Here is a 13084-nt window from a genome sequence, read left to right as displayed (position 1 = left end):
AGCTGGGCGTGGAATATGAGTGCCTAGTGGGCCACTTTTGGTAAGCAGAACTGGCACTACAGGATGAACCAACCTCGGGACAGAGACTTTAAGGAATATTCCCAAGCAGCTGCTGAAACTCCCTTTGTTTTGGGGAATTCCTTGCCTTCTCTGGCCGGACGTGGACTGCCTAGTCCCTCCCACTTGCTGGCAGGAGAGCATGACATCTGAAGTGGAGATGGTTATTTGTCTGTCTCAAGGTTTTTGTTTTTGTTTAAGATTTTATTTATTTATTTGACAGAGAGAGATCACAAGTAGGCAGAGAGAGAGAGAGAGAGAGAGAGAGGAGGAAGCAGGCTCCCTGCTGAGCAGATGCGGGACTCGATCCCAGGACCCTGAGATCATGACCTGAGCTGAAGGCAGCGGCTTAACCCACTGAGCCACCCAGGCACCCTGTCTCAAGGTTTTAATGGGTAATTGTTAAAGTGGCTTCCGAAGTCTTTGGTAACCTGAAACTGTGAAGGGTTGCTTGAATGACAAATGGAATTAGATTTGTTGGACACCTAGGTCTTAACCAAATGGGATAAAATGCTAGAGCGTTGGCTGCTGGAACTGGGTTTGTGCTTTTGAAATCTGCTGGTGAACATGTTCTGTGCTTAACTGATTGATAAATTTGCCATCTAAAGAATTCTGTTGTAACAACTCACAATTGGTTTATATTTAGTCTTCAATAGAGGTTAAGGTATTTCTAAGAGTACAAAATTCTGTTAAGTGTAATTAAGACTGATGGAAATGAGAAAAGCAACTCCGTATGTAAAAAGTAGGAGATATGTAAAAAGAGAGAAAAACAGCCCCGAGGCCACTGTCGGAGCTAAATCCATTTGTAAAAGAATGGAAGGGGAGACTGATCACCTCCCATTAGCCAGGGATACCCAAAGGGGAGGATGTCCAACCTGTTTGAATCTGAAGAGTGCCTGACTGTGCGAATGTGTCTGTATGGCTCCACCGCTTCCGCTACAGAGTCTGAGTGGGCTGCACCCTGAGTCTCATGGGGCGTCATATGTCATAACAGTCATCTACACCACGGAGTAATCTGGTGCGGGGTTTATGCAGACAGACCTTAGCTAAGACGCTCCTAAGTTCCCACGAGGGACGCAAGCAGGACAGCATCTGAAAGATCCCCCTCCCTTTGTCTGCGACATCATTCACGATGGGAGGGAAACCTAGTAAACTCATTATCTGCATACTTTAAAAAAAAAAAAAGACTCAGATATGACTAGATAGCTTAAAGGAACTAAGGCTGACTTTATAAAACCTGGAAATGTAAAGCCCTTTGGAAATGTTGGCCTGATACCTTGCTTACAGAGTTGCCAGCAGCCTCACCAGGTGAGTAAAGGATGTTACTTCCTGGCAGGTGCAGGAACCTCAGGATTCCTTGGAGGCCTCAGGAAGAGGAATTTGCCCAAATTGACCGATATTGCAGGCATGTCTGATGGCAAGTATGTAGCTTGGCTTCTGGCCTGGAGAGGCTATCATAAGTTCAACCTAGAGATTCCTTACGAGAAGCTCCAGCAGAGCAGATTCTAAAAGATTTATATGATCCCTCACTGTTTTTGCTGAGCTTATGTAATAATTAGGCCAAGCTTGTTAAAAGTGGACTTGTTTTTCAAATAAATTAGTCCTGATTTGGCTATCTCTGAAAACGAGGGTTATTTAGAGAGAAAAACTGTGTTTTAATAACACACTTTTATGGATGTTAAATTCTAGATTTGATTGTCTTTAAATGTTTGTTTACTTAAGCTAGACAACTTGAGGTAAACTTCAGGGAAGTTGCATGATGGCTCACTTAGACGATCTTGCTTTGTCAGTCAGTCAGCCCCAGATATAGGAAACTTCAGAAAATTGAAGGATTTGAAGGGAAGAATCTGACTGAGTTAGTGGGAATAGCAGAAAAGGTGTTTAACAACAGGGATGCACAAGAGGATGAAAAACAGAAAAAAACTGGTTAAGGTTTTGGCATTACATGAGGCGAGGAGGAGATGGGTAGGGGATAGTAAATGGAAGGAAAAGCCTAAGCACAGAGAAGGCAGGTGGGAAGACTTAGATTCAGATCAGTGCGCTTACTGTAAGGAAAAAGGACATTGGGCCATGGAGTGCCCCCAAAAGAAGACGGCAATGCTGGCCACTGGAGTAAAAATTAAAGTTGAAGGGAAATCCGTTTTTTTGATGGACACGGGAGCCCAATTTTCATCATTACTTAAACCTATGGGAAAACTACTTGGAGAGGAAGTCTGGGTACAGGGAGAAAATGGCACAGAGAGACATAAATGGGCAACAGAAAGGACTTTTAAATTTGGCCTCAGGAATAGTTTAAACATCAATTTTTGGTCCTCCCTAATGCCCCATATAGCTTGATGGGAAGAGATCTCCTCCCCAAGTTAAGAGCTGGCATTCAGTTCTCGGAAGGAGGCATGACTGTAACCTGGAGACAACCCACTGTATGAGTGCTTATGGCAGCAGTAGATGACTACCTCTTTTATGAGCCAGTCTCAAAACCAGAGAAGACAAAGTGGGGGAGCCTTCTCCAAATCCTACAGGATGAGTTTCCTGAGGTCTGGGCAGAAGGGAAGCTCCCTGGCTTGGCCAAGGAACAACCTCCAGTGGTGGTACAATTAAAGTCAACAGCTATGGCTGTTCGCATTCGGCAGTATCCCCCTTCCCTGGGAAGCAAAGGAAGGGATCAGAAAACACATTAACCACCTCCAAGGAGACAGGATCCTGGTTCCTTGCAAATCTCCATGGAACACACCTTTGCTGCCCATCAAGAAGGCCGAGAGTGGGGAGTACCAATCCGTCCAGGACTTGTGGGAAGTTAACAAATGGGTTGAAGATATCCACCCGACAGTGCCTAACCCCTATACCCTACTCTCCCTCCTGGGCCCCAAAAGAACTGTGTATACCATCTTAGATCTCAAGGATGCATTTTTTCTGCATGTCTTTAGCAAAGGAATTCTCAGCACCTTTTTACTTTTGAGTGGTCTGACCCACAGGAAGGATTCCAAAGTCAGTTCACCTGGACAAGACTTCCCAAGGGTTCAAGAATTCGCCCACTATCTTCTACAAGGCCCTACATGAGGATTTGCATGAGTACAGAACCTCCAACCCAGGAGTCACTCTGTTATAGTACGTTGATGACTTGCTAGTAGCTGCTGAGGACTATGAGTCATGTTTGCGGGAGGACGAGAGCTCTCTTACAGACTCTGCAGGAAAAGGGTGTCAGGTGCCAGCGAAGAAAGCACAGCTCTGTCAGAGCCATGCCACTTATTTAGGCTTTGATCTCCACGAAGGAGTGTGTTCACTGTCTGAGTCCAGGAAACAGGTGATCACCCGATACCCCCACCCCACCATGTCCCGACAAGTGAGGGAGTTTCTTGGGAGTTTCTTGTAGGCTGTGGATACCGTGGTTTGCGGAGATTGCCCTACCTCTCTACGAACTGGCAAAAGGAGGGCTCACTATGATAGAGTGGACAGCTGAGGCAGAAGGAGCATTTTGGGAATTACAAACAGCCTTACTAAGTGCCCCAGCATTGGCCATCCCAGATGTTACCAAGCCCTTCCACTTGTATGTGGATGAAAAAGCAGGGGTGGCCAAAGGAGTTTTAACTCAGACTCTGGGGCCTTGGCAAAGGCCAGTAGCCTATCTTAGCAAGAAAATAGATCCAGTAGCAACTGGGATCCCCCCACCCCCGTGCCTTTGCATAATTGCTGCCACGGCCCTCCTGATCAAGGATGCAAGTTTTGACTTTGCAAGGATGCAAATTTTGACTTTGGGTCAAAATCTCATCTTGACCACCACCCACGTATCCAGGGCCTTCTCCGGACTCCACCCGACTGTTGGATGATGAAAACCCAAGTGACAGGGTATCAGGCCCTCCTCCTCAATGAACCAAGAGTGACCTTCCAGCCTCCGGTGGTGCTAAATCCAGCCACACTGCTGCCAGAGGAGCTGGCTGACCACCCACACGATTGTGGGGAGGTCCTAACCCAAGTCAAGGGAATAAGGCTGGATCTCAGAGACATTCCCCTCCCGGATGCCGAGATGACTCTGTTCACAGATGGGAGTAGCTACATGGTCGACGGAAAGAGGTATGCGGGGGCTGCAGTGGTTTCTCCTGAGCAGGAACTCTGGACAGCAGCCCTGCCACATGGAACTTCTGCACAAAAAGCGGAACTGATTGCACTCACTAAGGCACTGCAGATGGCCAAAGGTAAAACCGCCAACATCTATACGGACAGCAGGTATGCCTTTGCTATTCTCCATATACATGGGGCTATTTATATAGAAAGGGGCCTATTAACAGCAGAAGGAAAAGGAATTAAAACAGAGGAGAAATATTGGTTCTCCTCCAGGCTATTTGGGACCCAAAAGAGGTGGCTGTTATGCATTGCTCAGGACACCAAAAGGGGACTGATCTGATTTCAAAAGGAAACCAATTAGCAGATCGAGCTGCAAAGCAAGCAGCCTGAGAAACAGTGCAAGAGCTGGTTACACTCCCAGCTCTAGCCCTACCAGAAAAACCAGACTATTCAGAGGAAGATTTAAAGTCTTTACAAAAATGGGCTAAATTAGACTATGAAGGGGACTGGGCTAAGACTAAAAGAGGAAAGTTAATTCTTCCTCGAAGACTAGGTAAGAAGTTAGTAGACCAGATACTCATTTGGGGTCACCCAAACTCAAGGAACTTAAAGGCAAGCGGTTCCAGGTTTCTAAATTAGGACGTATGGTTCAGGATGTAGTTGATAGATGTGCTCAATGCCAGGCAGTTAATGTGGGAGGAACTAGAATGGGAAGAGGGAAAAGAGAAAGAGGTAAAAAACCAGGAATTTATTGGGAAATAGATTTTATAGAAATGAAACTCGGAAAATATGGGCAAAAGTATATATTAGTTTTTGTAGATACCTTTTCAGGCTGGGTAGAGGCTTTTTCTACCATACATGAGACAGCAGGATTGATAGGCAAAAGAGGCTTACTAGAACAAATAATTCCTAGGTTTGGGCTGCCTCTCGCAATTGGGTCAGACAGTGGCCCTGCATTTGTAAGCTCAGTCTCACAGACATTGGCCAAGGCTGTGGGCACAAATTGGAAACTACATTGTGCCTATTGGCCCCAGAGTTCCGGGCAAGTAGAGAGAATGAACCGGACTCTTAAAGAGACCTTGACAAAACTAATTCTGGAGTCTGGCGGTGGATGGGTGGATCTCCTTCCTTTAGCCCTCCTCAGGGCATGGTGTACACGCTATTTAAACAAGGTGACCCCATTTGAAATAATGTTTGGGAGACACCCCCCCCCCCACTCTGTCCTCGGCTACAAGAGGTTGCCCTAGCAGAAATTACTGATCAGTCTGTACTCCAGTCACTGCAGGCATTACAGTCTGTCTTAAAAAAGCCCATGCAGGGATCTGGACTGCCCACACTGGGACGGAGACAGGTGGAACCACATCCTTACCAACTGGGGGACTTGGTTTGGATACATCGCTATCAAGTGGGGAACTTGGAGCCTCACTGGAAGGGACCATTTACTGTTATCCTGACCACCCCCACAGCGATAAAAGTAGAAGGCATCAGGGCCTGGATTCACGTGGGTCACGTCAATTGAGCTGAGGACGAAGACGCCCCCCAGAGGTGGAAGCCTCAGCCAATGGACCCCGATGACCATGGACTAAAGCTAAGACTCAAAAGACTATGAGTTTATTGTTGCTCTTATTATTGCCTGTATGTAAAGTATAGGTAGGAAATTAGATGAAGTGGTAAATGGCTAACTCATCAGCCGATGTCACTCATGTGACACTCATGTGCACTAGTGTCATTGGTACAAAAGAAAACTAGAGCGATAAAAATGTTAGACTTACATGCTCAATATAACCCCTTAGAACCAGAGAACATAGAACTGGCTGAAAAGGCAAGGATTTGACTAATCTCCAAAGAAAAGGGGGGAATATAAGGGCCTGGTTGGCCAGAGGGAGTCATTTTGTGTTTATGCAGTAAACTTAGATTGACCCCATGCAGTAAACTTAGATTGACCGTGCCCCTCCCAGAGGAATTTACTTGCAAAGCCTAGATACAAGGGCAGGTCAGGCCAGGTGAAGACATCCAATCAGTGGGGCGCACATATATCTACTAGGGTAAATTGAAATTCAATTGGCCACCCGTGTGTTACCTAGCAGTTTTTTTCTGTGCGTGGCAGACTTAGCATGACTGTGCTGTTTTCTCTGTGTACTGCAATCTCATTGGCCACCTGTGTATAGCCCGGCTAAACTACCTCTATAAAAGTTAGTTTGTGAGGCTGGGAGGGGTTGCCTCTTTGCAAGAGATGGCCCTGGCCGGTCAGTTTGATTCTCGATGCTTGGCATGAAATAAAACTTTGCTTGACCTTCGCTTTGTATCAGTCTCGCTCCTTTGATTACGAACCCTAACAAAACAACTTTATATGACATATATGATAGAATTAATGGTGTTTAAAGTCTGTTTTTTAAAAAGCTATGTTCTAGGGATGCCTGTGGCTCAGTCATTAAGTGTCTGCCTTCAGCTCAGGTCATGATCCCAGGGTCCTGGGATCAAGCCCCACATAGAGCTCTCTGCTCAGCAGGAAGCCTGCTTATCCCTCTCCCATTCCCGGGGCCTGTATTCCCTCTCTCACTGTCTCTTTGTGTGTGTGTAAAATAAATAAAATCTTAAGAAATAAAAAAATAAAAGAGCTATTATAAACATTTTCAGGATTTAAGGAAAACATGAACAAATAAGGACAGAAATGAAAACTATAAAAAAATTGCTATGGACTGAATTGTTCCCCCAACATTCACGAATTCCTATGGTGAAGCCTTAACTCCCACTATGACTATATATGGATGTAGGGACATAAAAGAGGTAATAAAGGTTAAATGAAGTCGTAAGGGTGGGGCCCTAATCCAATATGAATACTGTGCTTCCAAGAAGAGACACCAAAGAGGTGCATGTACAAGAGAAAAGGCTATGGAGGACACAATAAGAAGTCAATAGAAATCTGCAAGCCATGGAGAGAGATTTCAGGAGAAATCAAACCTGCGACACCTTGATCTTGGACTTCCAGCCACCAAAACTATGAGAAAAATGAAATGCCACCCAGCCTATATGTATTCTGTCATGGTAGCTGATGTAGAAAACAAAGGAAGAAAGAAACGTAGATAAAATTAAATGTCCTTTTATAACCTGCACCCCACTGAGAAATACTTGAGATAGGCAGAGCACAATAACTCCTAACTTTCTTTTTTTTTTTCTTAATATTTTATTTATTTATTTGACAGAGATCACAAGTAGGCAGAATAGCAGGCAGAGAGACGGGGAAGCAGGCTCCCTGCTGAGCAGAGAGCCCTATGCGGGGCTTGATCCCAGGACCCTGAGATCATGACCTGAGCCGAAGGCAGAGGCTTTAACCCACTGAGCCACCCAGGCGCCCCACTCCTAACTTTCTTAATGTTAATGCTTTGCTGGGGGAGTGGGGAGAACAACCCTAGTTTGACAATAGCAAGGCCTCCAGGAACCTGTGAGTCTTCTTTAGCATATTAAAGTCTTTTTGGAACGTCCCTTATCTTCACTTTCCCCAACCCCAAAGTATATAATCAGTTACTACTCACAATCCTGAAGTGTTAGCCATGCTTTCTGCTCAGGAGTCCGGGCCCCTTGTTTTAATAAAACCACCTTTTTGCGCCAGAGATGTCTCAAGAATTCTTTCTTGCCTATTGGCTCCAGACACTACTCCAAAAATCACATCGATAGCCCCAGAAGACTGACACATATGGCTAAACCACAATTTATCTACCTACTCATCAACTGATGGGCAACATTTTGGTTGTTTCCAGTTTTTGTTTATTATGACTAATGCTGCTACGAATATTCATTATAAGTTTTTACAGCATATTTTGATCAACAGTGTTGGGTATAGTTTACATAATTTTTAAAAATTAAGTATATAGCTCACTGAGTTTTAGCAAACCTTTGTCCGAATAATTATCACAGAACCAGTATCTCTCATGATAGGCAAGTTTTGCCTATTTTCAAACTTCAACAGAATCATACAGCATAACCTCTTGTTCTTAGCATAATGTTTTTGAAATTTGTATATTTTGTTGTATTTATCCATGGTATATTCAATTTTAATGCTGAGTAATATTGTATGAATATATCACACTTTGTCAATTGATTCACCTATTGATGGAAACTTAGCTTGTTTCTAGTTCAAGCTATTATAAATACAGCTTCTATGAATATTCATATACAAATATATTGTGGATATACATTTTCATTTCTCTAGGGACACATAGCATATTAATTAGTTTCTTAGCACTGCCATAACAAAGTACTATAAGCTGGGTGGCTGAAGCCATAAAAGAATATGTCTTAAGAATTTTCTGGAAACTAGAAGTCTGCAAACCAGGTATCATCAGTCTGAAGCCTGTAGGGGAGAATCCTTTACATCTCTTAGTTCAGCAAACCTTCCATTCCATGGTTAATAGCCTCTCGGATTACAATCTGTCTTTCTCATGACACAACCGTCTACCCTTATGTGTCTCTCTCTGGGTCTCGTCTCTTCTTATGAAGACACTTATAGTCTGAATGTGACCCCCCTAAAATGTATATGTTGAAAGCTAACCCCAAAGGTTTTTAGAGGTAGGGCCTTTGTAATGTGCTGAGGTCAGGAGGGTGGAGGCCTAGTGAAAAGGATTAGTGCCTTACAAAAGAGACTCAAGAGAGATCCTTAGTCTCTTGCATCATGTGAGGATACAACAGGGAGATAGCAGCTACGAAATAGGAAAACGGCCCTCACCAGAAGGCAGTCATGCTGGTGCCTTGATCTTGGATTTTCCAGCCTCCAGAACTGTGAAAAATAAATTCCTGGGGCGGCTGGGTGGCTCAGTGGGTTAAAGCGTCTGCCTTCAGCTCGGGTCATGATCCCAGGGTCCTGGGATTGAGCCCCACATCTGGCTCTCTGCGCAGCAGGGAGCCTGCTTCCTTCCTCTCTCTTGCCCCCTGCCTCTCTGCCTGCTTGTGATCTCTGTCTGTTAAATAAATAAATTAAAAAGCTTAAACTAAATAAATAAATAATAAATTCCTGTGTTTATTTACTTTTTTTTTTAAGATTTTATTTATTTGAGAGAGAGAATGAGAGATGGAGGGAGCACACATAGAGGGAGAAGCAGGCTCCCCACTGAGAAAGGAGCCTAATGCAGGGACCCAGGTGTCCCAATTCCTGTGTTTATAAGCTACCAGGCCTGTGATATATATATTTTTAATAACAGCCTAAAAGAACTAAGACAATACTAGTCATATTGGAGTAAGGGCCCACCCTACTCCAATCTTACCTTTCTTATTTATGAATGTCTTTTTATTTCACCTTCAATTTTGCAGGATATTTTTGTTGGATAGAGAACTGTAGGTTGATAGTTTTTTCCCCTGTGTTTTTGTTTTGTTTAATTGTATTGTTTCTGATGGGAAATCATCAGTAACGTTTATTTTTGTTTCTCTGTATTTAATGCATCTTTTTTTCCCCTTTGGTGCTTTTAAGATGTTCTCTTCATCACTATCTTTCAACAATTTGATTTTGATGTGCGTTAGTATGGTTTTTTCTTTCCAGCTTTATTGGCAAAATTATAAGATATTTAAAGTGCTCAATGTGATGATTTGTAAGACACACACATTGTAAAAGGATTCTGCCCATCTAGTTAATTATCGCATCCATCACCACACATATTTCTTTTTTTCCCCCAGTGAAGACACTTAATTTCTACCCTCTTAGCAAATTTCAGTTATGCAATACAGTGTTATCAACTAGGCATCTTTGACATGCTTTTCCATCTTAATATATGTATATGAAGAAGAAGCCCAAGCAGCAGCATATACATACACTGCTTGATGACTTTTAACTTCTTGGAATTATATGTGTCGTATTTGGACACATTTCTTCTATCAAGTATTTTTTTCTACCTCCTCCCTCTCTTTCCAGAATTCTAATATATATATATATTAGAATTCTTGATATTGTCTCACAGTCTACTGAGGCTTTTTTTTAAGGATTTTATTTATTTATTTGATAGACAGAGATCACACATAGGCAGAGAGGCAGGCAGAGAGAGAGAGGGGAAGCAGGCTCCCCACTGAGCAGAGAGCCTGATGCGGGGCTCGATCCCAAGACTCTGGGATCATGACCTGAGCCCAGGACCCTGGGATCATGACCTGAGGCTTTAACCCACTGAGCCACCCAGGTGCCCCTCTACTGAGGCTTTGTTAATTATTTTTGAGCCTTACTTCTCTGTACTTCAGTTTAAAGAGTCTTTATTGCTCTGTCTTCAGATTCATTGATCTTGTTTTCTTATAAGGACACTAGTCATATTGGATTAGGCCTCTACACTTACAACCTCATGTAACCTTAATTATCTCTTTAAAAGTCCCTATTTCCAAATATAGTCACAATGGGTTTCAGTATATGAATTCTGGGGGATACAATTCAGTCCACTGCATGGCATAATGAAATATTATTCAGCAATAAAAAGGAACGACATATAGATATGTACTATAATGTGGATGAGTCTTGGAAACATTATGCTAAGAAAAAGAGGCAGTCCCAAATAACTGTATATTGTATGATCCTACTTACATGAAATATCCAGAACAAAAAAATCTATAGAGACTGTAAGGGCCTATTTAGCCAGAGCGGCCCTACCTCGGTTGAACAGCCATTTTGTTGTTTATGCAGTAAAACTTAAATTGACCTTGCCCCCCCAGGGGAACTTACTTAAAATCAAGTCTGGGAAACCAGTCCCAGGTAACAGCCCAAATACAAGGGTGGGTCAGGTTAGGTGGAGACATTCAATCAGTGGGGGCGCATACTGTCTCCTAGCTACCAAGGTTGATAGGTTAGTTTCCATAGCTATCTATGGGGTGAATTGTAATTCAGTGAGCCACCTGTGTGTGGCCAGGCCCAACCACATGGCCTTTATAAAGGGTCTATAAAAGTTATATATAAAACTGCGCTATAAAAGTTAGTCTGGAAAGCAGGGAGGGGTCGTCCTCTCTGTAAGGGGCTTGACCTTTGCTTTGTATCAGTCTCACTCTTTTGACCATGGACCCATTATTGGGGGACCCAACATTGGGGACCCAACAAGACAAAAAGTAGATAAATGGTTCCTAGTGCTGGGGCAGGGGGTAGAAGGGTTAGGAAGGAATGGGGAGTGACTACTGATGGGCACAGGGTTTCTTTTTGTAGTGATGTCAATGTTCAGCATTGATTATGGTGATGGTTGCACAGCTCTGTGAATATGCTAAAACTCTTGAATTGCACATTTAAATGGGTCAATTATATGATATGCAAATTATACCTCAATAAAGCTATTAAAATAACACACTGCATGATTCCATTTACAAAAAGGTTTAAAAATGGGCAAAACTAACCTATACTGAGACATAGTAGTTGATTAGGGAGCAAAAGGCCAGCTGAGGACAAAGCACAAGCTGACAACCTGCAAACACCCATCCCCACTCCTGGGTGGGATCTGTGTGAGGTTTCATCAGGAAACTCCCAACTATCTTAATGTCAATGCTTTACTAGAGGGGAAAATAACCCTAACTTGACAATGGCAAGGCCTCCAGTATCTTCAATATCTTGTAGGTCTTCTTTAGCACATGAAAGTTCTTTTGCAAATCTCCCTTAACTCCCCCAATTCCAAGTATATAATCAGTCATCCCCCATAACCCTAATGCAGCAGCTCTTTCTGCCCAGGGGTCCTGTCCCTGTGCTTTAAGAAACCCACCATTTTGCACCAAAGACGTCTTGAGAATTTTTTCTTGCTTATTGGTTCCGGACCTCACCCCACCAAACCTCACCAACATTCCAAAACCACATCAGTAGTTATGTTTTGGGAAGAGAGGGAGAGCAATAATTGGGAGGGCCCCTGAAGACCATGCCAATTCTGGCATGTTGGCCATATTTTATTTCTTGATTTGGGCTAAAGTTACATGAAGGTGTTCACTCTGTGATAAATCTGAAAGGAAAAGCACCATTTCCTCTCTATACTCAATACTTCTGACACCAGATGTGTGGGATTTTCCACACCAAGCCGTTCTCCAGTTCTTGGAAGACCCTGGAGAGGTGTCCTACAATTTAATGCAATTCTAAAACTAACCCCCAAGAGTTAGCACAGACCCTGCAAGGTAAGGACTTAGTCCCTCAAGACTGTCCCCACTTCAAAAACCAATTGTTAAGTCCCAAGTTGTCAGGTTCCCATTACCCTCTCTTCAAACTGGATAATTAGTTAGAATGGCTCATAGAACCAGGGAAATAGTTTAGTGTTATTACTGATTTATTACAAAGGATATACTAAAGAACATAAACAAAGAGCCAAATGAGAGATACATAAGGGGAGGTCCAGAAGGGTCCTGAGCATAGGAGCTTCTGTCTCTGTGGAGATTGGGGTACATCACTCACTCTCCTGACCTATGGATGTGTTCTTGTTCACCAACCCAGAAGCTCTCCAAACCCTTTTGGTTAGGATTTTTTTTTTTTTTTTGGAGGTTTCATTAGAGTAGGCATGACTGATAAAGTGTTGGCCATTAGTGATTAACTTAAACTCCAGCCCTTTTCCCTGGGGTTGAGGGGTGGGGCTGAAAATTCCAACTCTATAATCACTGGTGGTTCACTTGCTACCAGCCCTTATCCTTGGGGACTTGCTTAAAAATTCCCTCATTACCATAAACTCAGGTGTGGTTGAAAGGGGCTTTTTATAAATAACAGAAGGCATTCCTTTCGCTTGTATCACTCTGGAGCTGTTTTTCACCTGTTTTGGGAGCTGGAGACAGAAAACATAACAGATGTTCTTATGATTCTTATCACTTAAGTTAACCAAGAGTTTTATTAGCTCTGTGCCCAGAACTGGGACAAAAACTAAATATAAATTTCTTATTATATCACATCATAGTCATCAAGCTTATGATATACAGCTTTCTGTGTATATGTAAATTTACTTCAATTTTTAAAATGTCATTAATTGGGGCACGTGGGTGAGTGGCTCAGTTGGTT

At 43.0% G+C, this 13084-nt stretch overlaps 1 protein-coding gene across 5 annotated transcripts in view; it reads left to right on the top strand.

Moving 5' to 3' along the window:
* The window catches only part of WDR53 (WD repeat domain 53), a 57736-nt gene that overhangs the window by 31773 nt on the left and 12879 nt on the right, over positions 1–13084 (top strand). Inside the window, exon 5 of one of the 5 annotated variants that reach the window (XM_032336653.1) lies at positions 281–326. The exons of the other annotated variants lie outside the window; for them this stretch is intronic. Within the exon in view, the coding sequence (XP_032192544.1) occupies positions 281–297 (17 nt within the window). The 3' untranslated portion in view covers positions 298–326. Of the gene's footprint in view, positions 1–280; positions 327–13084 lie in introns of those variants that run through there. 5 annotated transcript variants of the gene reach the window in all.

This window comes from Mustela erminea, chromosome 1, assembly GCF_009829155.1.
Source record: "Mustela erminea isolate mMusErm1 chromosome 1, mMusErm1.Pri, whole genome shotgun sequence".
Classification (NCBI taxonomy): domain Eukaryota; kingdom Metazoa; phylum Chordata; class Mammalia; order Carnivora; family Mustelidae; genus Mustela; species Mustela erminea.
The sequence above is the reverse complement of the archived record's forward strand: the minus strand, read 5'-3'. Positions and strand labels throughout refer to the sequence as shown.